Below are 21,544 nucleotides of genomic sequence, written 5' to 3' on the forward strand. Positions count from 1 at the left end.
TCACTCACTCCCTCACTCCCTCTGTGTCTGTCTTTTTCTCCCTCTCCCTCTCCCTCTCTCTCTCTCTCTCAAACACACACACTCTCACTAAAATCATGCGGACATGAGCATCAGTGCCAGGGCCGGCCCGTGGCATGGGCGAAGCAGATTGGCAAGGGGCCCTAGTGGTGTGATGCGAGCCACCCCCCCCACCCCCCCGCGGAACAACAACATCAGGAAGACAACAAACACTTTGCCCTTCGAATTGAAAACAGGGCTAAACATGATTTTCCCCTTTACTACTCCTTTAAACATCGCCCGGTCAAACATGGTCAGCAGAATAGACCAAGCCTTTGCGGTGGCAGCGCCAAGGCTATGGAACGCTCTGCCAATGAACATAAGATCTGCCCCTGATCTTGGAACATTCAAAAGAGAGCTTAAGTCTCACTTCTGTCGGCTACTAGACTACTGGGGCCTCATTTATCATTGAGGTACGCCTTCTTTTACACGGTCTTTTCCGCGATTTCAGGCGTACGCCATTTCCCCCCCCACAGCGCGATCTATCAAGCCAAAAGGGCGAAAATTTAGTCGCCTTTCTACGCGCTTTTGTAGGACACCTCTCAAGTTGTCGTACCGATTTACACGGTTTTCTACACCCTTTTTGAACACAGGGGGAACTGGCGACGCAGGTGGTGCGTCGGTGAATTACAATGTTTGATGGAGAGAATAAGAGCGAAAGTTTATGAACGCACAATCATGTAGGCTAATAGCCCAATTCAGCACAAACATATATCGCAATGCAAGATCGTGTCCTCTAACCGGCTCATTAATGGTCCGATATGGATTTGTTCCCCAAACTGAACCTATGCGCTGTCCCAAACCTTTCTGCGCAATATGTCACACACCTAATGCAGGCACTCCATCAAACGGCAATAATTGACCAATTAGATTGTCATTAATATGTGATCATGTGGACCTGTTTGCTGTTTGGTGAGCATATAAATGACAGTCCTCCTGTGCGTAATGCGAGCCTAAATGAATCCGGCGCTACTCGGCCTACTGGCCGAGATAGAACTCCAAAGAGGTGACGGCGATGGCGACTGCACCCACATAAGGGCACCATCAGTGAATGAATACGTCTATGTGAATCGCAAAAATGTGCACACTATAAATACCCAAATCATATGTGACGCCGACAAGCTCATCACAAGTGTAGTGGCACGGTGGCCTGGCTCCACGCATGACTCATTCATCCTGGCGCACAGCAGGGTAGGGGCTAGACTGGAGGCAGGCGCTGCGTGTGACGGCTGGCTTGTTGGTGTGTGCATAGCCAAGATACATATTCTTTGTCTTTTTTACTTTATCTTTATTAGCATTTTCCATCCATACAACGACAATACAATAAAACATAAAAACTTACAATAACAGCTTATGGGTACTTCCATCCATGCAGCTTTTTTTTCTTACTCAAATATGACAATTTTAATATTAGTGGTATCATCACACTTCCTTCTATAATCCATCCATTTTTCCCATCTCCCTTCAAACTTTCCTTCCTGCATCCTCAATGCATAAATAAATCTCATAAATCTCCTCCACAACACCCACCACTGCTCCTTGGTTGGGGGTTCCACCTTATACCAAGCCCTCATTATTGTCTTTTTTCTAACCAAGGTCCGTGACAGCATGTGTGAGGGAATGAAGTGCAGTGAGGATGTCCTGTTGGCTCTGGTGGTGTAGTGTGGTGACCTCCACCAACTGCTGCACAACTGCCCCACAACTGCCCCAATCCCTTCTGCCATGTCCCTCTGGGCCTCTAGGGTCATGAGCCTCCAGCACAGCGTCTGAGAGGAAGCCCAGCCCTCAGGGACCCTTGAGGCAGGGACGCTGGCAGCCAGAGGTGGAGGCGTGGGCGGTGGAGACGGAGGCGCTGGAGATGGCACTGGAGGTGGAGGCCGGTGCGCTGGAGGTGGAGGCACTGGAGGTTGTGGAGCTGGATGTGGAGGCTGCAACCGGCGGGGGCACGACCGTCAGGTCAAGGACCACTGCAGACTCCCCCTCCTCTGAGTCCCAACCCACGTCAGAGTCTGGATAAACAATTTCAGTCATTTTCTTTGAGTTTGTCTGTTAACTTGATTATGCATTAAACATTTCATTGTGTAGCCATATTCAATTGATATGTTTTTCTGTTGGCAGCCAAAATAAATGCTTAATTGTGATTTACCGGGTGATTTAGATGAGAGTCTTAATTTCCCAGAGGGGAAAATGTTTAATGTGGTCTAACATTATGAAGTGGTCATCTGTGTTATCGTTCCCTGTTTTTGGTCCTAAATCAATCATAGCCTACCACAGAATGTGTGGAATGTTTGCTTTCCTCACAGCCACATAATACAGAATGTCCGTGTAGCCTACGCCAAATACAGGATGCACGAAACGTACAGTAGGCTACCTAAACTGTAGGAGCAATCAGACAAATGTAGGCTCGTACAAATAGCTTACCTTCCGAAGATGATTTTCTTTCCTAGCGTGGACCTCACCAACAAGCACATGCACCTCCGTCTCCAAAAAGTTTCTCTTCTTTCCGCGTTTTTCCATAAACGTATTTGTCTTTCCTTTGCTCCACGCTATATTATGTCGGTTCCTTCCGGGTATCCACGTTGTGCGCTGTCATAGTTTTGACCATATATGGTTGAATTTGGGCGTGGAGAGGGCGGAACACGAGGCGCGTGCACGTCCGCTCTCTTCTACGACACCGTCGGATTTTTCTTTGAGGAATCGGCGCAGCAGCGTGTACGCCATGTTTGATGGATCCGAAAAGCGTGTAAATATTCTCGTCGTACGCGACATTTCGCCTTTTCCTCGTTTTCGTCGTACGCCCTCTTTTACACGTGAATTCACACGCTCTTTGATATATGAGAGGACATCTCAGGGGCCTATGTTGATTATGTTTTTGTGGTCCCTATTGTTCCTATCCCCTCGGCTGTTTGTTGTACAGTTTTAATGTTGCTATCTTGTCTGTCTAATGTTGCTCAATGTTTCAATGTTTTTCCCCTCCTTGGGCAACCTAAACAGTTGTAATTAATATGCGTGTAAAAAATAAATTGACTATGACTATGTCATGATTTAATTAGGTGGGCTAGCTTGTAGAAGCTAGCCCAACTTGTGATATTCCCACTATTTCTTTATTATTATTCTCCCCAGTTTTTGTCTCCTTTATAACTTCTTCATACTTGCTAGAAACTTCATTCAAACTTTAAAATGTTCACGATGTTTAGCTCTTTAACGGATGTATTCAGATTTTGATATTTTTCAGAGTTTTTTAGTAATTTAACTTTTAATAGTAATTTTTGTGCCATTGAAACTGCTGGTGAAATGTTCAGTATCATTATGTTTTTAGAGTGGTGGCAGCTGTTGCTTTGAAAATATTCACACATTTTGTAAACTGTTGGCACTCCTACAGTTTTGAAAGCTCTCACACATATTATACATCAAAACGTTCACACAACTGTGCTGATTCGTACAATGTACGTATTTAAGCTGTGTGACTTATAGTTTCTGAGGTATGACGATTTGTTTGGCAACTGCGCTCCCCATTGAAACGTATGGCGCTGCACTCTAGCTTTTGAGCTGCTTATTTTGCATTTTTACTCTTTTTCTAACTTGTTTCTATGCCTACAGTTTTAACAGCTCATACACATATTATACATCAAAACGTTCACACAACTGTGCTGATTCGTACAATGTAAGTGTCTAAGTGCTGCTAATTCTGAATTAATACCCATTTTCTAACTTGTCGCCATGGCTACAGTTTTTAATCTACACAGACATATTATACATACAAATGTTCAGCAAATCCCAGGATTCCTACGGTGTCAATATCTAAGCTGTAGCCTCTATACTTTTTGAGAGAGAGCTGTCTGAAGCTGGCATGCCTTTCCATTGAAGTGAATGAGAGGATGCTCACAGTTTCAGTTGGGATTTGAATTTGGGGACACAAGCTGGCTCTCTTAAAGGTACAGGCACACTTTTATGACTACAGTGGTAGCATCACACCACAGACCACACAATTCCCCTGAGTGTGGTAGAGACACACAGTCTTCACTGATGAAGGCAGGTGAGTGGGCCAGAGAGGGCTACACTGTCCCCGACCCGCTGTGATCCGAGGGGACGGAGTCTCGCCACCACGTCACTGTCCACGCCACGGACCCCACAAATCAGCCCTTGAGTGGGTTAGAGAGACACGGTCTTCGCCGGTGGGTGCATGGAGATTTCCCGGTCCATAGTAGTACTAGCAGTTATTGTTACATACAGTTGCAGCAGCTAGCCCACCTCACATTTTCTCCAGGAAATGTACTTTCTAGTTTACTGTGTTATGCACTGATTTTGCATAACATGCTATCGGGGCGGGGACTTGTTGGGGGTGGGCGGTGAATGCTGGGTGGAGTGGGTGTATTGTGGGAATGAGGCGACGTTCAGAGCCTACTATTTGTTTATAAGATGAAATATTTTACAATCTTTGTACAATATTTTGTGTAATGTTTGAAAACTTCAAAATAAACCTTGCTTAAAGGATAAGGACACTGAATTTCATGTTTAGCCCTATTCCTGGCTTCCCTGGCATGTATCTGACTAGTACAGTTTAAAATATTTCTGTTTTGTGTAGTACAGAGTTCTGTGTCAATAACGTCGGTGCGCGCACCCTGGCTCATTGCTAGCTATGGGCACACTCGAAAAACTCTAAAAAGTATGATATATGTGGATTTCAAGTTCAGGAATTACATGGTTTATGCTTACCAAGCTCTGAAGTCGTCCTGTAAACACCATAGGTCCTTTTGCCTCTGCATTTCGAAACAACAGCTAACTTGTAAACAGTACTAATTTCACCGAACATACAACAGCCATCCCTTCATGCTGTAAACCTCCACGAAATTCATCTGAATCCGAATTTCGTGGAAGTTTACAGCGTGAAGGGATGGCTGTTGTATGTTCCTCACTGACATTTGCACCAATGGTAATGAGAAATATGCCAATATGTAATCCATGCATTGCCAAGTGAAAAGTGGACTGCTGTGGAATCATGACTGTAAAGTCGACAGTATTTATAGACCTAACAGTCTATTGTCCCTCTTTCTTCCAGAGTAGCCACTCCTCAAGAGACCAGTTTCATTGAGAAGATGAAGAAGACGGTGAGTGTTTTCTCCTCATAGTTTGGTGTGTGGGTAGTGGGAACAACATGAGTCCATCCATCCACTAATCAGAGCACTCCAAACCAAATTACTCATTCTTCTCAGTACTAGTCTGGGTTTGACTGAACTAAAACCAGGAATAATCTCTAAAATCTGGTGTAGTTCAACAGTTGTATTTACCATCACTCTGTCATCACATTACCTTCTACTAGCACCATGCATGACCACTATGTCATTACCTTCTACAAGCACCATGCATGACCACTATGTCATTACCTTCTACCAGCACCATGCATGACCACTATGTCATTACCTCCTCTACTAGCATGATCACTATGTCATTACCTTTTACTAGCACCATGCATGACCCCTATGTCATTACCTCCTCTACTAGCATGACCACTATGTCATTACCTTCTACTAGCACCATGCATGACCACTATGTCATTACCTTCTACAAGCACCATGCATGACCACTATGTCATTACCTTCTACAAGCACCATGCATGACCACTATGTCATTACCTCCTCTACTAGCATGATCACTATGTCATTACCTTTTACTAGCACCATGCATGACCACTATGTCATTACCTCCTCTACTAGCATGACCACTATGTCATTACCTTCTACTAGCACCATGCATGACCACTATGTCATTACCTCATCTACTAGCATGACCACTATGTCATTACCTTCTACTAGCACCATGCATGACCACTATGTCATTACCTTCTACTAGCACCATGCATGACCACTATGTCATTACCTCCTCTACTAGCATGACCACTATGTCATTACCTCCTCTACTAGCACCATGCATGATCACTATGTCATTCTACAGACTGGGTTCTTTCTGAGCGCAGGCTCCCTAAATGTGTATTTGATTTCAGCCTCATCCTACTGGGCTCAGTTGGCCTCTTTCAGGCCTCTAGTGTCATCAGGACACCTCGGGATTGTTTGACTTTGTCTTTGCGTAGCAACATGCAGCCCAGAAACTCACAGACCATTGTATGCATTGTAAATAATCTCACGTGATGCTACTCAGCCAATCAAATCTGTGCATTCCGAGTCAGCGAGATACATACACAGTGGGGACTAGAGACAAGACGAGAGACAGCGGACGGATACTAAACGAGTCAGAGAAAAATCATTTCAAACACCGTGCTCTAAAAAGAGAAAATTAGATGGCGAAAACAGAGCTTTTAATCAAGAATGGATAGATAGACTCATATGTTCATTCTTCTCATGGGCAGTTCATATGTTCCGAGACCGTGTGGATTATTAAAAGCAGCAGTGTGAAGTATACGAGCAGGCACAGAGCTTGAGCTATCACACCCTCTCATGCCAACTGAAGGCACAGAATATAAACCATCTTATAGCCCAGTAGGATAGAATTCATTCATTCACTCATGTCGGCATAACAAAAACAAGCATCGGGATCACAGGTTTAGGATTATCTGTCATTCGTCGAAGAGAAAGGGAGAGCCTACTCAACTTCACGAGTAATAGAAACATGTCTGTGAAATAAGCAACATTTGTAAGATCCATCTTGATACAAAGATAAAGGTATTTGAAAAAAATGTGTGCGATTTGTACCACAGTGTACTTTGCTTCAGGAAATATTCTCTAGGACCTCTTTGAAGTTTAAATGAAAACCCCTTCCTTAGAAGGATTTTGATTGGCTACGACTGTTGTTGTTGAAGCCCTAGAAGGATTGTGATTAGCTGAGACTGTTGTTGTTGTCGTCGAAGCCCTAGAAGGATTGTGATTGGCTGAGATAAGGATTGTGATTGGCTGACACTGTTGCTACTCTGTGCAGGGCAGGAACGTGGTGGTGTTCTACGGCTCCCAGACAGGTACGGGGGAGGAGTTCGCCAACAGGCTGTCCAAAGACACGCAGCGCTACGGCATGAAGGGCATGGTGGCAGACCCAGAGGAGTACGACATGGTGAGACCGGCTCAGGCCCAACCCACACTAAGAGAACATCACTATAGTTGACTATAATGCTGTGCTTAAGACCATGTACTTGCCAGAGATTGGCCGACCATGTAGGCAACTTCTCTGTAACTATCTGTGCCCTCTACTGTTAGTCATGTCTCTCCTATGACGTATTTAGCCCATGTTTACTGCTCTGTATATGTTCTTGGCCAATAGGTTTAAACATTTTCCAGGAGCTTGCTCGATCGTCTCGTTGAGAGAGGTCAGGGAAGAACTTTTACAGCTCACTTTTTCGGCCCTTGGGAACAGTTTTTTTTTTTTTTGCTTCCCTCTGGAATATGTAGGGGTGGGACCTATGCCCACTCCGCCCCCCATTGCTCTCTGTAAAGCGCATTGTGTTGCCTCTGTGTATGAAATGTGCTGTGCAAATAAAGTTTGATTTGATTTGAACGTTCACTGCCTCGCTATGCATCAATTCTACCCCTTTCTAAAAAGAGACCTTTTTGTTTGAATACCAGTCCTCTAATTTGAAAGGCCTTATTGTCGTATGTCCTCTTGTCTAATCTGAAAGGCTGTGTTGTCGTATGTCCTCTTGTCTAATTTGAAAGACTGTGTTGTCGTATGTCCTCTTGTCTAATCTGAAAGGCCTTGTTGTCGTATGTCCTCTTGTCTAATCTGAAAGGCTGTGTTGTCGTATGTCCTCTAGTCTAATCTGAAAGGCTGTGTTGTCGTATGTCCTCTCGTCTAATCTGAAAGGCTGTGTTGTCGTATGTCCTCTTGTCTAATCTGAAAGGCTGTGTTGTCGTATGTCCTCTTGTCTAATCTGAAAGGCTGTGTTGTCGTATGTCCTCTTGTCTAATCTGAAAGGCTGTGTTGTCGTATGTCCTCTTGTCTAATCTGAAAGGCTGTGTTGTCGTATGTCCTCTTGTCTAATCTGAAAGGCTGTGTTGTCGTATGTCCTCTTGTCTAATCTGAAAGGCTGTGTTGTCGTATGTCCTCTTGTCTAATCTGAAAGGCCTTGTTGTCGTATGTCCTCTTGTCTAATCTGAAAGGCTGTGTTGTCGTATGTCCTCTTGTCTAATCTGAAAGGCTGTGTTGTCGTATGTCCTCTTGTCTAATCTGAAAGGCTGTGTTGTCGTATGTCCTCTTGTCTAATCTGAAAGCCTGTGTTGTCGTATGTTCTCTCGTCTAGTCCGAGCTGTCCCGTCTTCCTGAGATCCACAACTCCCTGGCGGTGTTCTGCATGGCCACGTACGGCGAGGGGGACCCCACGGACAACGCGCAGGACTTCTACGACTGGCTGCAAGAGACCGACGAGGACCTGACCGGAATCAACTACACCGTAGGTTACGCTGCTCCCCCATCCTTCACTCGTTACAGCCCAGGGCTGAGTTTCCCAGAGGCATCGTAGCGCTACGTTCATCGTAAGCTATGGCGTTCATCATAGCGCTACGATGAACGTAGCGCTACGATGCCTCTGGGAAACTCAGCCCAGATGAGCTCCATCTGGACCGGATGTCTCGCTGAGGTTTTGTGTGCAGGACTGAGATGAGTTAGTCCTTGATACAATACAAGACATGTTATGGTCCATTTGGATGCCAGCAATGCAGTAAATCCATAACTCAGACGTACAGTACTGGCACAGACATGTAGCATGTGAACTCAACATCCAGACACATCAACCACACTTCATACACCTGATTGCTAAATGGCCTGATGGCTTTGGGGTGAAACTGGCTCTGGTTGTGTTCTTACTGGACCGTAGGATGTTCTATAATCGGGCCTGGTGAGTTGATGCATGGTTGAGTGGTAGATTCCGAAGAAATTGTCCGCACACTGAAATAAGCTCCCAAGGTGAGTTTAATGGTAGTCAGCACAACGTTTCGGCCGTAGAAGCCTTCTTCAGGTGCAATACAAGACATGTGTAAGGGGTGGGGTATAAATACATAGAGGAAGTGGGTGTGTTCCCAACCAGGTCAAGGGTAAAAGGTTAAACTACATTCAGTGTATACATAAATCATCAGTCAGTGCACCAGGGGTATACCAGCCCTAAAGGGTACATAGACAAAAGTGCAAATACATTCAACACATTTAATATGCCATACTGGAAAGGAGAATGTCTCTAAAGAATGTGTGTAATGCAAGTCTATCAATAGCACATGTTAAAATTGTAAAGTGCCTAATAATAAATTGTGAGAGTACACGTTACTGTACATGAGCATTCTCATTGAGTGGTAGATTCATTGTAGTGAAAGTGTGTGCCCTCCAAGCTCGGTTGGGCCCAATGAGCATTCATGCCTTCAATTACAGGTGAACACGGATGAAAATGGAATATTTTTAGCTGAGAATTATTTTATACAATCATCACAGGAAATGATGTCCTCCAAACAAACTGGAGTGGAGAATCAAAACAAATCATTCACCGCCCCGTTAGGAAGGACCGCCCTAAAGACGTTGGATTGGTTCTGCAATGCAGGTCTCATATTGTTTCCACCCACTCATTAGACTGACTGGTGAGTGTAGCTGGCGTTGAACTCCTGACTGGTCAGCTTAGTGTAGCTGGCGTTGAACTCCTGACTGGTCAGCTAGTGTCGTAGTGAGACTTTGTTTTCTTACTGCTCCTCCTGTAGTTATTCCTTTTTATTCAAGGCCCTTGTCTTCCTACTTGATTGGAAAGATTGCATTGTTACAGTAAATGAGATAGTACCATTTTTTGTCAGTAGGCGGTCATAGTCTAGTTGGTGTGTAATGTGTGTAAGACTGTGTGTTGAAGGTTTGGCGCTGTGCTCTGCCCACAGGTGTTTGCGCTGGGGAACAAGACGTATGAACACTACAACGCCATGGGGAAGTACGTGGACAAGCGTCTGGAGGAACTCAACGCCCACAGGATCTTTGACCTGGGCATGGGAGACGACGACGGCAAGTGAGTGGCCTAGAGCAGGGTCTTTCCTCAGGGAACACCGGCGAGGTTTGAGCTTCTCCCTGGATCTGCGTGTAGACCCGTATCAGGGCTCTGCTCTATCCCATATATACTCAACCCTGTAACGAAGCTTCTGCGTGGTCTCCGATGTGACCATGGCGGTAGTTACTGCCTCTGTTTGTGTGCTCAGCTAATCACCTCCCACAGAAATATGAAATGATTTTGGGTGATATTGTCAGTCTTTCAAATTGTTGTTTTTTCTGAACCTGAAAAGTCGAAGTGATCAGTGATGAAAGGTGTTGGGTTTTTCAGTCTGGAGGAGGACTTCGTCTCGTGGAGGGAGCAGTTCTGGCCGGCGGTGTGCGAGCACTTCGGAGTGGAGGCCTCAGGAGATGAGACCAGGTGCACAGAACACTTTACCGTCTAGGGTTGCAAAAGTCCGGGAATTCTCACAAACTTCCCGAAATTACCAACGGGAATTTCTGGGATTTAATGGGAATTAACGTTTTTTCCAGTTTATTCCTGTGAATTCCCATGGGAACTTTGTGAATATTCCTGACATTTTGCAACCCTATTACCGTCTCATCATTATCCCTCTTTCTCTCGTTCACTCACTTTTACCTTATGACAAAAAACAGAGGTTAACTGTGGCCCGTGTGTGTGTGTTTGTGTGTGTGTGTGTGTGTGTGTGTGTGTGCGCGTGTGTGTGTGTGTGTGCGCGTGCGTGTGCGTGTGCGCGGTAACAGCATCCGTCAGTACGAGTTGAAGGAGCACCATGACATCAACATGAACCAAGTGTACACTGGAGAACTGAGCCGTCTCAAGAGCTTTGAAGTCCAGAAACCGTGAGTAGATCACTACTAATGCCCACTTATCAGCCAGCTGGTATCAGAGGTCAAGCGCCCGAGCGTGGGGCCGGGGGGAACCAGGTGTGCTCTGTTGTTGCCATGGGGATAGCCTGGTACAAACTCTTTGCTTGTTGCTAATTTTATCATGATCGCACACACATTAAATTAAATTACATTTTCAGAGTAAGAGAGGCTAAAAACATCATAGGAGATCATGACACTGCTTCTCAGTGGAGCCTATTGGACTGGACTATTCTGCCTCTATACTGTGGGCTCCCAAGCTACTGGCACCCCTGACTGGCAATGCACAAACAATGCCTAAAAAAATATAAAGAATATAATTATAAAGAAACTTCATATACAAACGTGTGAAATACTGTACTTTATTAATGTTTCAATGGAACCATCCCAAATCATAACAATTATTTAATAGCAAATTAATTTCAACAAAATCATGGTTTCATAATTATTGGCACCCCTCATTTAATACTTAGTGCATCCACCTCTGGCAACGATAACAGCATGGAGTCTTTTCCTGTAATTTTTGACAAGGTTAAGACAGACATCTGGAGGGATTCTGGACCATTCCTCCAGGCAGATCCTTTCTAGATCTTTCATATTCTTGGGTTTGAGCTCATCAACCTCCTTCTTCAACTCAGCCCTCAGGTGTTCTATTGGACTGAGGTCTGGAGACTGAGTTGACCACAGCAGAACATTGATTTTGTTGTCAGGGAACCATTTCTGTGTGGATCTTGAGGTATGCTTTGTGTCATTGTCTTGTTGGAAAGTTTACCTACGGTCAAGTCCCAGCCTTCTGGCGGAGCAAACAGGCTGTCAGACAAAATTGCCTGATACTTGGTGGAATTCATTATGCCACCAATCTTAACCAGTGTCCCTGGACCTCTGGAATTAAAAACATCACTGACCCACCACCATATTTCACCGTTGGTATGAAGTGCTTCTCCTTGTATGCATCTCTGTTTCAACACCAAACAAGCCGATGCTGTATCTGACCAAAACATTCAATTTAGCTCTCATCTGACCAGAGGACCTTCTTCCAGTCATAATTTAAATGATGTTGGGCAAACTGCAAGCACTTGCTTCTGTGTCTTGTGGTGAGAAAAGGCTTTCTTCTGGCACTCCTTCCAAAGAGCCTGTGGTTGTGGAGGTGGTGTCTGATGATGCCACCAATGCTGCAATTCTTTCACAGTGATTCTTCTCCATCTTTCTCCATCCTCCTCAGTATCCTGGGGCAACATGCAGTTGTGCCCTCTACCCATATGGTTTTCAACGGTTCCATATCTTTTGAATTTTTAAATAACTGCCCTGACAGTGCTCAGTGGTATATTCAATCGTTTGAGATCTTCTTGTAGCCATGACCAGGTTTATGAAGGTCTACGACCATCTGTCTCTTTTGAACTGCCAGATCTTTTGTTTTCTTCATGGTGTTGGATGACAAAGGGATATTGCATGTGTGTTACCTCATTTTTATACCCTAGTGAAACAGTAAGTGATGTAATGGCTCAATATAGTTCCTTAAGACTTAGATTAATTTAAATTATTGGAATTTAATACCTGGTTTAATTTTAGTAGATGGTATTTACAATAATCTTTAAGGGTGCCATTCATCATGAAAGCGTGATTTTGAGGAAATTGATTTTTAATTAAATCAGTAAATGTTTTTGCTGGTTCCATTGGAACATTAATATAATACAGTATTCATCACATGATGGTATTTGGAGATTTTCTATAATTATATTGTTTATAATTTTTTGGAATATTGTTTGTGTATTGCCAGTCATTTTGTGCTGACTGTATGGCCCAGTGCCAATGTCCACCCTTACGGACTCACAGTTTGAGCCGCATTCCCGCTAAGTGTGAGGACTTAGGGCTCTAGTCCCATTGTCAAATCATCAAGTGCATGAGGGCTCTCTGGCAGACAGGTTCAGCCCTTTATGCCCTCTTATCGTAAGTCTGCTCTTCTGTAGACTTTGCCTGAGGGAATTACCCACAGTTCATATCGCTGTGACGTGAAACACAGGGTTACCTGAAGAATGGCCAATAAACCCAGCACGGACAGTTCAACCAACCCTAACGTTCACGTTACAAAACAAAATAGCCAATGTTTTCAGTTGGACTTGCTAATCTGCACAAGTAGCCTAATTATTTTGGTTTCAATATTTTTACATATAGGTTATCAACCCCATAGCTTTGTATAATTTGATTTGTTTGAAAATATGCTATGGTTATAAATTACATCGATTTCTGTTGACCTAAATCATATGATTCCCCAGTTAAAAGCTACATGACATTAATCATCCATCTCAGTGCAGTGTTCTTTGAATTGAGATTTCCAACATGAATATGGAGTTGTGAGGTGCAGAAATGTGTCATTCTTGAGTAAATACACTTTTTGGATTCATCACAAACAAGAATCACAGGCAGTAATGTAGTGAGCACAAAATTAAATGATTTCAACAAGTTGAACAGAAATGTTTTGAGAGGGTTGTGATCATATAAAGGGGATTTGACTCGGACCAAAATTAATATACATGTAGGCCTACAAGAAAACATGACGTAAAATGTAAAAGTAAAATAAAAAGTCCCACACCCACAATAGTAAGAAATATGTTTTGGCGTCAACATAACATGAAGTCACAAGTGCTGTCCCAGTCCTTTTTATACCATTTCAAGCCATTGCAGCCTCTCGCACTCAATCACTTTACCAGGTGACGTCAATAAGTGTGTGAGGGTTCAGGGCTTGAGGGTTTAGGGAGGACATTGGAGCTGGGCCTATACAGGTGCATCACAGAGAATTAGAATATTGTGGAAAGTTCATTATTTTCATTCATTTCTGTAATTAAAAGTGAAACTTTCTTATATTGTAGATTCATTACACATGTAGTGAAATATTCAAAGGCTGATTGCCTCCATGCCATGCTCCATGTTGATGCAGTAATTTGTGCAAAAGGAGCCACCACCAAGTATTGAGTGTATAAATGAACATACTGAACATACTGTACAATAAAGAAGATTAAAACTTTTTTTTTATTTTTTACTTTGTATAATGGATCTAGAATACATGACATTTTCACTGGTTGAATTAAATTACAGAAAATAATGGACTTTTAATGGACTAACAATATTCTAATTTTCTGAGATGCAAATGATGTTCCTCTTTGCCAACATGTGCCATACAGCTGTGTGGCTGCTCTTTGCTGCGTCCTTGTGGAGGAGTCTGGTCATACAGCTGTGTGGTTGCTCTCTGCTCCCTCCTTGTGGAGGAGTCTGGTCATACAGCTGTGTGGCTGCTCTTTGCTGCGTCCTTGTGGAGAAGTCTGGTCATACAGCTGTGTGGTTGCTCTCTGCTGCCTCCTTGTGGAGGAGTCTGGTCATACAGCTGTGTGGTTGCTCTCTGCTGCCTCCTTGTGGAGGAGTCTGGTCATACAGCTGTGTGGTTGCTCTCTGCTCCCTCCTTGTGGAGAAGTCTGGTCATACAGCTGTGTGGTTGCTCTCTGCTCCCTCCTTGTGGAGAAGTCTGGTCATACAGCTGTGTGGTTGCTCTCTGCTGCCTCCTTGTGGAGGAGTCTGGTCATACAGCTGTGTGGTTGCTCTCTGCTACCTCCTTGTGGAGGAGTCTGGTCATACAGCTGTGTGGTTGCTCTCTGCTGCCTCCTTGTGGAGGAGTCTGGTTTTTCTATCCTCCTTCCTTCCTCGAGGGATGGTCTGTCTCTCGTCTGTCTGTCTGTCAGACTGTCTCTCGTCTGTCTGTCTGTCTTTCTCTCTGTCTGGGATTAACCTCAGGAAAATTTGTCATATTCACGTTTGCTTCTACGGAATGTTTTTTTCTCCAGGCCTTTCGATGCTAAGAACCCCTTCCTGGCCCCCGTCACCGTCAACCGCAAGCTCAACAAAGGAGGCGACAGACATCTCATGCACCTTGAACTTGACATCACAGGCTCCAAGATTAGGTAAGAGCAGACAGGGACAGACACCAGACATGAACGGGCTCTAGTCACAGGCTATCTGTTTAATGGCCTGCCTCTGCCTGCTGTGGAAGCCATAAACGTAAGTGTTGAGTAAGATGGCGTGACTGTGATACTGTGAATGGGATATGGTTGACGTCATGGTGCTGTGATTGCAGGTATGAGTCAGGTGACCACGTGGCTGTCTTCCCCACTAACGACGTAGCCACGGTGAACCAGCTTGGAGAGATCCTTGGAGTGGACCTTGATAGAGTTATCTCTCTCAACAACTTCGATGGTACGGCATTGAGCTCACACCGCCTCGACTTAACCAGTTCCACATTTCATTTCGTCTCAATGCTTTTTCCAAGTGTCGTTGAAATGCAAATTCCTGTACAAGCATTTCTGGTGGATGGATCACATTGCGTCATGCTTCTGTATGTCCCAGAGTCGGTTTCAGAACCGACCAACTCCGAACGTCATACCAGTATGGCTTTATCATCTGACCCCTGTTTCAGAGGAGTCCAATAAGAAGCACCCGTTCCCCTGCCCCACGAGCTACCGCACAGCGCTGACCCACTACCTGGACATCACCCACCCGCCCCGCACCAACGTCCTGTACGAGCTGGCCCAGTACGCCGCCGACACCACGGACCAGGACTTCCTGCGCAAGATGGCCTCCTGTGCCCCGGAGGGCAAGGTCTGTGTGGTACCGCGATATCCCAAAAGACGTTCCCCAACGCATTCATTCATTTGTTCTATGTTCTTACGGTCCAGCGTTGTTTGCTCACCAGGCGTTGTACCAGAGCTGGGTGCTGGACGCCAGCAGGAACATCCTGGCCATCCTGGAGGACCTTCCGTCCTGGCGGCCGCCCGTCGACCACCTGTGTGAGCTGCTGCCTCGCCTGCAGGCGCGCTACTACTCCATCGCCTCCTCCTCCAAGGTGAGCACGCTGAGTCCATCTGTCACCGCAGGCTCAAAACTCACCTCTTCAAGAAGTACTACCACCATCCTCCCTCTTAAGCACCTATTTTATTTATATTTTGCTACTCTTGCACTTTGGCTTTAGCACTAGATTATGCTCTTAGTCACTTGTTTCGAAAGGAGATACACTTTTGAGTTCTGGTGAGTAGTAGTACACTGACTACCTACAGTAAATGCAATTCTTGTAAATCGCTTTGGATAAAAGTGTCTGCTAAATGACTGTAATGTGATGTATCCTGTACAATGATTCCCCCTCTGATTTTCCGGTAGGTTCACACCAATAGCGTCCACATCTGCGCCGTGGTGGTGGAGTACGTCTCCAACACGGGGCGCCTGAACAAGGGCGTGGCCACCACCTGGCTGAAGAACAAGCTGGTGACCGACAACGGCCACAAGTCCACTGTGCCCATGTACATCCGCAAGTCCCAGTTCCGCCTGCCCTTCAAGACCAGCAACCCGGTGGTCATGGTCGGCCCCGGGACCGGCATCGCCCCCTTCATGGGCTTCATCCAGGAGAGACGCTGGCTCAAAGAGCAAGGTACGCACTAGGGCTGCACATTTCAAGGAATTTAATTAATCGATAACTGTTAACCTTAACAAACAATAGTCGATTAATTGATAAGAGCATCCCGCGCTGGACTGTGCTTTGCTCGCTTAATTTTTATGTTTTTCTTTCTTCCGTTGTGTTTTCCTAGCATCAATTTAGCCTTCACTACATGGCGTGGTGCCCTCATGTGCAGTCAGACCTTAAATCATGATTACATTTCACGCAACTCCCGTTGATAATGTTCGTAAAAAAAAAAAAGAAGCTCCATTCCATTATCAAACAATTGATCGAGTAACCAAATCTTACTTGAGAAAATTATCGGCAATTAATTTATAGTCGATGAACTATTGACATCCATTACATTACATTACATTAGTCATTTAGCAGACGCTTTTATCCAAAGCGACTAACAATAATTGCATTTAACGTAGGAAGAGCCAATGTACTACTACTTGCCAGAACTCACAAGTGCATCTTCTTTCTAAAACAAGTGACTAAGAGCATAATCTAGTGCTGAAGGCAAAGTGCAAGAATCACAATCTAAAGTACAGTGCAATATAATAAAACATCCCTAGTACGCACCGACATGCCTGCCCACCCACCGGTCACTGGACCACCCGCTCTACCTCCACAGCCTCCTCTGGATGCGCCTTTATCCTCACAATTGTTTTGTTTCTCAGCAGGTTTCTTTTTTATTTTATTTTTTAAGATATTTTTTAGGGCTTTTCAGCTTTAATGTTATAGGACAGTGTAGAGAGACAGGAAATGTGGGAGAGAGAGAGGGGAGGACATGTGGCACAGGACCCGAGCCGGGAATAGAACCCCGGTCCGCCGTGCGAAGGACTAGCCTTCATATGGTGCGCGCCTTACCCGGTGAGCTACCGGGGTGCCCCAGCAGGGTTGTTTTTATCAGTTACTGTGGTCAAAAGGCTACTGTGGATCAGCTACTGTGGATGAAAAGCAGTCCGTCAAACGTCTCGCAAATACTGTAAATGAACTTTCCTCCAGCGGTAAGGCGACAGTGCGTACAAGTGAACAGGCTGCATTCTCATTGGCTCCTGCAGGGAAGGAGGTTGGAGAAACGGTGATGTACTTCGGCTGCAGGCACAAGAACCAGGACTATCTTTACCAGGAGGAGCTGGAGGAGGCGGAGGAGGCCGGCGTGTTGACGCAGCTCAACGTGGCCTTCTCCCGAGATCAGGAGCACAAGGTACGGCTGGCTACGACGACCTCTGACCCCACACCCTGCACTTGGGAGACTGAACGTTCTGCTAAACAGAGCAGTTGGCAGGATATCTGAATATGCCTATCCTATATGTTTATACATCTCTCCGATTTAAATGAGCAGGTGTACGTGCAGCACCTCCTGAAGAACAACAAGGAGAACCTGTGGAGGCAGATCCACACGGAGAACGCACACATCTACATCTGCGGGTGAGCAAGGCTCCTGCTGGCAACCACACCTCGTCCTTCACACCTAGAAGGACAGCCGCACACTCACTCATGTCTCCTTTCACTGCATGGACGTATTTCCTGAACCTAGTTCAGCCCACGTTCTGGACTCTGTCTTCATCAGGGTGAGAACGGCAATATCAAACATAGCAAAGCCTTCTGGGTAACAGATGTAGGCAATTATATTTCAATTAGAACATTCAATTAGTGACGTTCAAAAAAGGACAGCATCGCTTTACAATACATTACTAAGCTAGAATTGATTCCGTCTCTCTCTCTCTCTCTCTGTATTGCTCATACACGCGCACACACACACACATTCAATATATATAGTCAAATATTATACAACCAAATGTTATCCAACGCTGTGCTCCACTATAGACTGAAGACTTGCGTCCAGGTTTTGTTGCTAAAAGTGGGTGGAAAAAAATTTAGATTGAAAAAAATCAGCATTGCAGAACCAATCCAACATCTTTAGGGCGGTCCTTCCTAACGGGGCGGTGAATGTTTTGTTTTGATTCTCCGCTCCAGTTTGTCTGGAGGACATCATTTCCTGTGATGATTGTATAAAATAATTTCAGTGCAAAATGTTCCATTTTCATGGAATATTTCCAGACATCATTTCCATAATTTCCAGGCGGGCCCTTCACCCTATTGGAGATGTAGGCTGTAGTTCTGATTGGTAACGTCGGTTTTCGTCGCTTTCTAACAAAGATAATCGATGCTGATGTGTCCAGACGGTGGTCAATCAATCAATCAATCAATCAATCAAAGCTTTATTTGTATAGCGCATTTTATACACAGCGGCAACCCAATGCGCTTTACAGAGAACAAGGGAGGTGGGCATACATCCCACCCCTACGTATTCCAGAGGGAAGCAAAAACCAGTATCACCCAGGGGCCAGAAAAGTGAGCTGTAAAAATTCTTCCCTGACCCCTCTCAACAAGGCGATCAAGCAAGCTCCTGGAGTATGTATATCTAACGGCTAAGAACATTTATAGAGCAACAAATTACATTAAATTACATTTTCAGAGCAAAAGGGGCTAAAAACATCATAGGAGAGGTATGGCAAACACTAGTGTATGTCTGTGTGTGCGTGAGTGTGAGTGTGCCTGGGTCCAGCTAGAGGAAGGGGTTGGGGTAGGGAGGGGGTAGGAAAAGGATACGGACCCGGGTTAAGGTGAGGGGAAGGGGATCTGAGCCCAGGACTGGTGTATGTCTGTGTGTGCGTGAGTGTGAATGTGCCTGGGGCCAGGTAGAGGCAGGGGTCGGAGGTCTCCAGAGTCTGGTGTGGCGAGACTACCCACAGGTTGAAAACCCCTGACCTGATCTAACAGACAGCCATGTTAAACCACTGACCTGACCTGATCTAACAGACAGCCATGTTAAACCACTGACCTGACCTGATCTAACAGACGGCCATGTTAAACCACTGACCTGATCTAACAGACGGCCATGTTAAACCCCTGACCTGATCTAACAGACAGCCATGTTAAACCCCTGACCTGATCTAACAGACGGACATGTTGTTTCCAGGGACGCTAAGAACATGGCGCGGGACGTGCAGACAGTCCTGTACGAGATCGCCGAGGAGCTGGGGGGAATGAGCCACACGCAGGCCACCGACTACATCAAGAAGCTCATGATCAAGGGACGCTACTCTCAAGATGTCTGGAGTTAAAAAACCTTCAACCCAACTACATCTGTGTGTTATGTTCCCACTTGCTTTGTTATCTTATGTCACTTTGTGTCAGGCCTGGTTAAAATTGTAGTAATTGTTCCTGATCCCTGTTTGAGAACAAAGTTATAGGCTTTTGTTCCAACCCAGATGAACACTATGATCTTGATGAGTTGATGGGGTTTGTTGATGCTGGGCTGAACCCAGGGTGTGAGTCATGGGATGCGCCGGTAGCTCTGCTCCAGATGATACTAGGTACTTCAGAGTAGAGACATACATGCACCAACACAACACCATCTTCCGTTCTGATCATTCATCCATATCATATATGCAAGTCAGCTGTCGAAGTTTGACTCTGCAGAATGTAGGATCATATTAGCAGATGTTCTCGATGGGGATCTTCCTGGGTAGCTGTATATAACTGTACAGAGTGAGGGGTTGGGGGGAAATGGAGGAACCGTATGCAGCTAGCCGCAGATCCACTGGGAAGACCCTCACCTGGAGACGACTATATTAAATGCCTTCAATATTTTTTTTATTTTTATTTTTTTTAAAACAAGGTTTGGGAAAATCTTGTATTTTCTTATAAACATAAGGAATTTAAAATCTTACAATATGTGTTTTCTTTTGCATCTGTCAAGGGATTAAGCTGTTCCTTTTAGTTTTCTGATCAACAGAAGCCTGCAGTAAAGTATGATAAGTTAAGTTATGTTGCAATTCAGCTCTCTATGGACCATGTGATTGAACATTCCTCAAGACTGCCTTTTTGAAATGTAATTTGGGGTCCACAGTTCTATTTGTGTACTATTGAAAATAGACTGTAAAGTCCAGCATGCAGCTGGTCTCATACTGTAACACGCTTGATGTTTAAAAAGGAGAAATAACACTGCTTGGTAGACAGCATTAAATTAATGATCAATGAACAATAAATGACAGGGTTTGTGATGCATGCCCATCCTGGGCCTGTGGGCGCTCAGGACTGCAGACCGCGGGCTGTGGCGCTCTGAGCTCTCTCTAAGCATGTCTCCTATTCATACTGTCGCTCAGTCATCACTAATTATCGGCTCACATCGCACTTTTGTGATGGTTATGAGTTATGTGAGCGATGCTCTTGTTGGAGTTTGGCATGTCCCTTGTACACTTGACTTACAAAAAAGTCTTTAGGACAAGAAATGCCCTGTGCGTTTTTCATCACCACACTGATAAGAAATCCAGTCATACCAGCCAAACACAGCTGGTCAGAATGCAGCCTGTCTTATTAAATGGGTGGCCTACCTGTCTTAAAGCCTTTCAGAATGCAGCCTGTATGGTAGCCTACCTGTCTTAAAGCCTGTCAGAGTGCAGCCTGTGTGGTAGCCTACCTGTCAAAGTGCAGCCTGTGTGGTAGCCTGCCTGTCTTAAAGCCTGTCAGAATGCAGCCTGTGTGGTAGCCTACCTGTCTTAAAGCCTGTCAGAGTGCAGCCTGTGTGGTAGCCTACCTGTCAGAGTGCAGCCTGTGTGGTGGCCTACCTGCTTTTGGTTGTCTTGCTCTTCCTATGCCTTTTTCTTCAGGTTTGGGGGGAAGAAATTCAAGACACTTGTTCCATCCCTGTTAACATTGGTCTACATCATTCCATTTTATATTGTAATATAGTGTTTCAACTGAATTTGTATCATCTAGGCATGTCTTTTTAAAAAACAAATAAAAAGTAAGCATGAAATTAGTGATTTTTCTTTTTTTGCATGTGTTTTACAAAGGATACCTTCCCAAGTCAGCAGCAGCAGATCAGTGCTAATCAGCTCCTCATTCCAGTCCTAGTTGGGCTACTCAGCTAGACATTTAAAGGTTCCCAAACTGGTAATTTACTATTTACTAGATAGCCAGCTAACTTTATTCTAGCTACTGAATGCCTGTTTTGTCTGTAGATGCTGTATAATAATAATTATTGTTATTATTATTAATAATAATAATAACATTTTTGTAATTATAATAATAATACATACGTTTTATAGCCTATAGCACTTTTAAAAACAATTTTAGTGTTTCACAAACAAAACAACA

General features: G+C 44.7%; 1 protein-coding gene across 2 annotated transcripts in view; it reads left to right on the forward strand.

Annotated features, from left to right (window-relative positions):
• tyw1 (tRNA-yW synthesizing protein 1 homolog) overlaps positions 1–20,945 on the forward strand; it is a 31,275-nt gene extending 10,330 nt beyond the window's left edge. For both annotated transcript variants that reach the window (XM_084447533.1, XM_084447534.1), the window contains exons 3-16: positions 5,117–5,165; positions 6,988–7,116; positions 8,300–8,449; positions 9,906–10,030; positions 10,340–10,429; positions 10,774–10,872; positions 14,730–14,846; positions 15,020–15,138; positions 15,359–15,540; positions 15,635–15,784; positions 16,096–16,363; positions 17,437–17,582; positions 17,721–17,806; positions 19,362–20,945. In XM_084447533.1, coding sequence (XP_084303659.1) covers positions 5,117–5,165; positions 6,988–7,116; positions 8,300–8,449; positions 9,906–10,030; positions 10,340–10,429; positions 10,774–10,872; positions 14,730–14,846; positions 15,020–15,138; positions 15,359–15,540; positions 15,635–15,784; positions 16,096–16,363; positions 17,437–17,582; positions 17,721–17,806; positions 19,362–19,506 — 1,855 coding nt within the window. In that variant the 3' untranslated portion in view covers positions 19,507–20,945. The remainder of the gene's footprint in view (positions 1–5,116; positions 5,166–6,987; positions 7,117–8,299; positions 8,450–9,905; positions 10,031–10,339; positions 10,430–10,773; positions 10,873–14,729; positions 14,847–15,019; positions 15,139–15,358; positions 15,541–15,634; positions 15,785–16,095; positions 16,364–17,436; positions 17,583–17,720; positions 17,807–19,361) is intronic.
• The last annotated feature ends 599 nt before the right edge of the window (positions 20,946–21,544 follow it).

This window comes from Borostomias antarcticus (genome assembly GCF_949987555.1).
Source record: "Borostomias antarcticus genome assembly, chromosome: 1".
Taxonomy (NCBI): Eukaryota; Metazoa; Chordata; class Actinopteri; order Stomiiformes; family Stomiidae; genus Borostomias; species Borostomias antarcticus.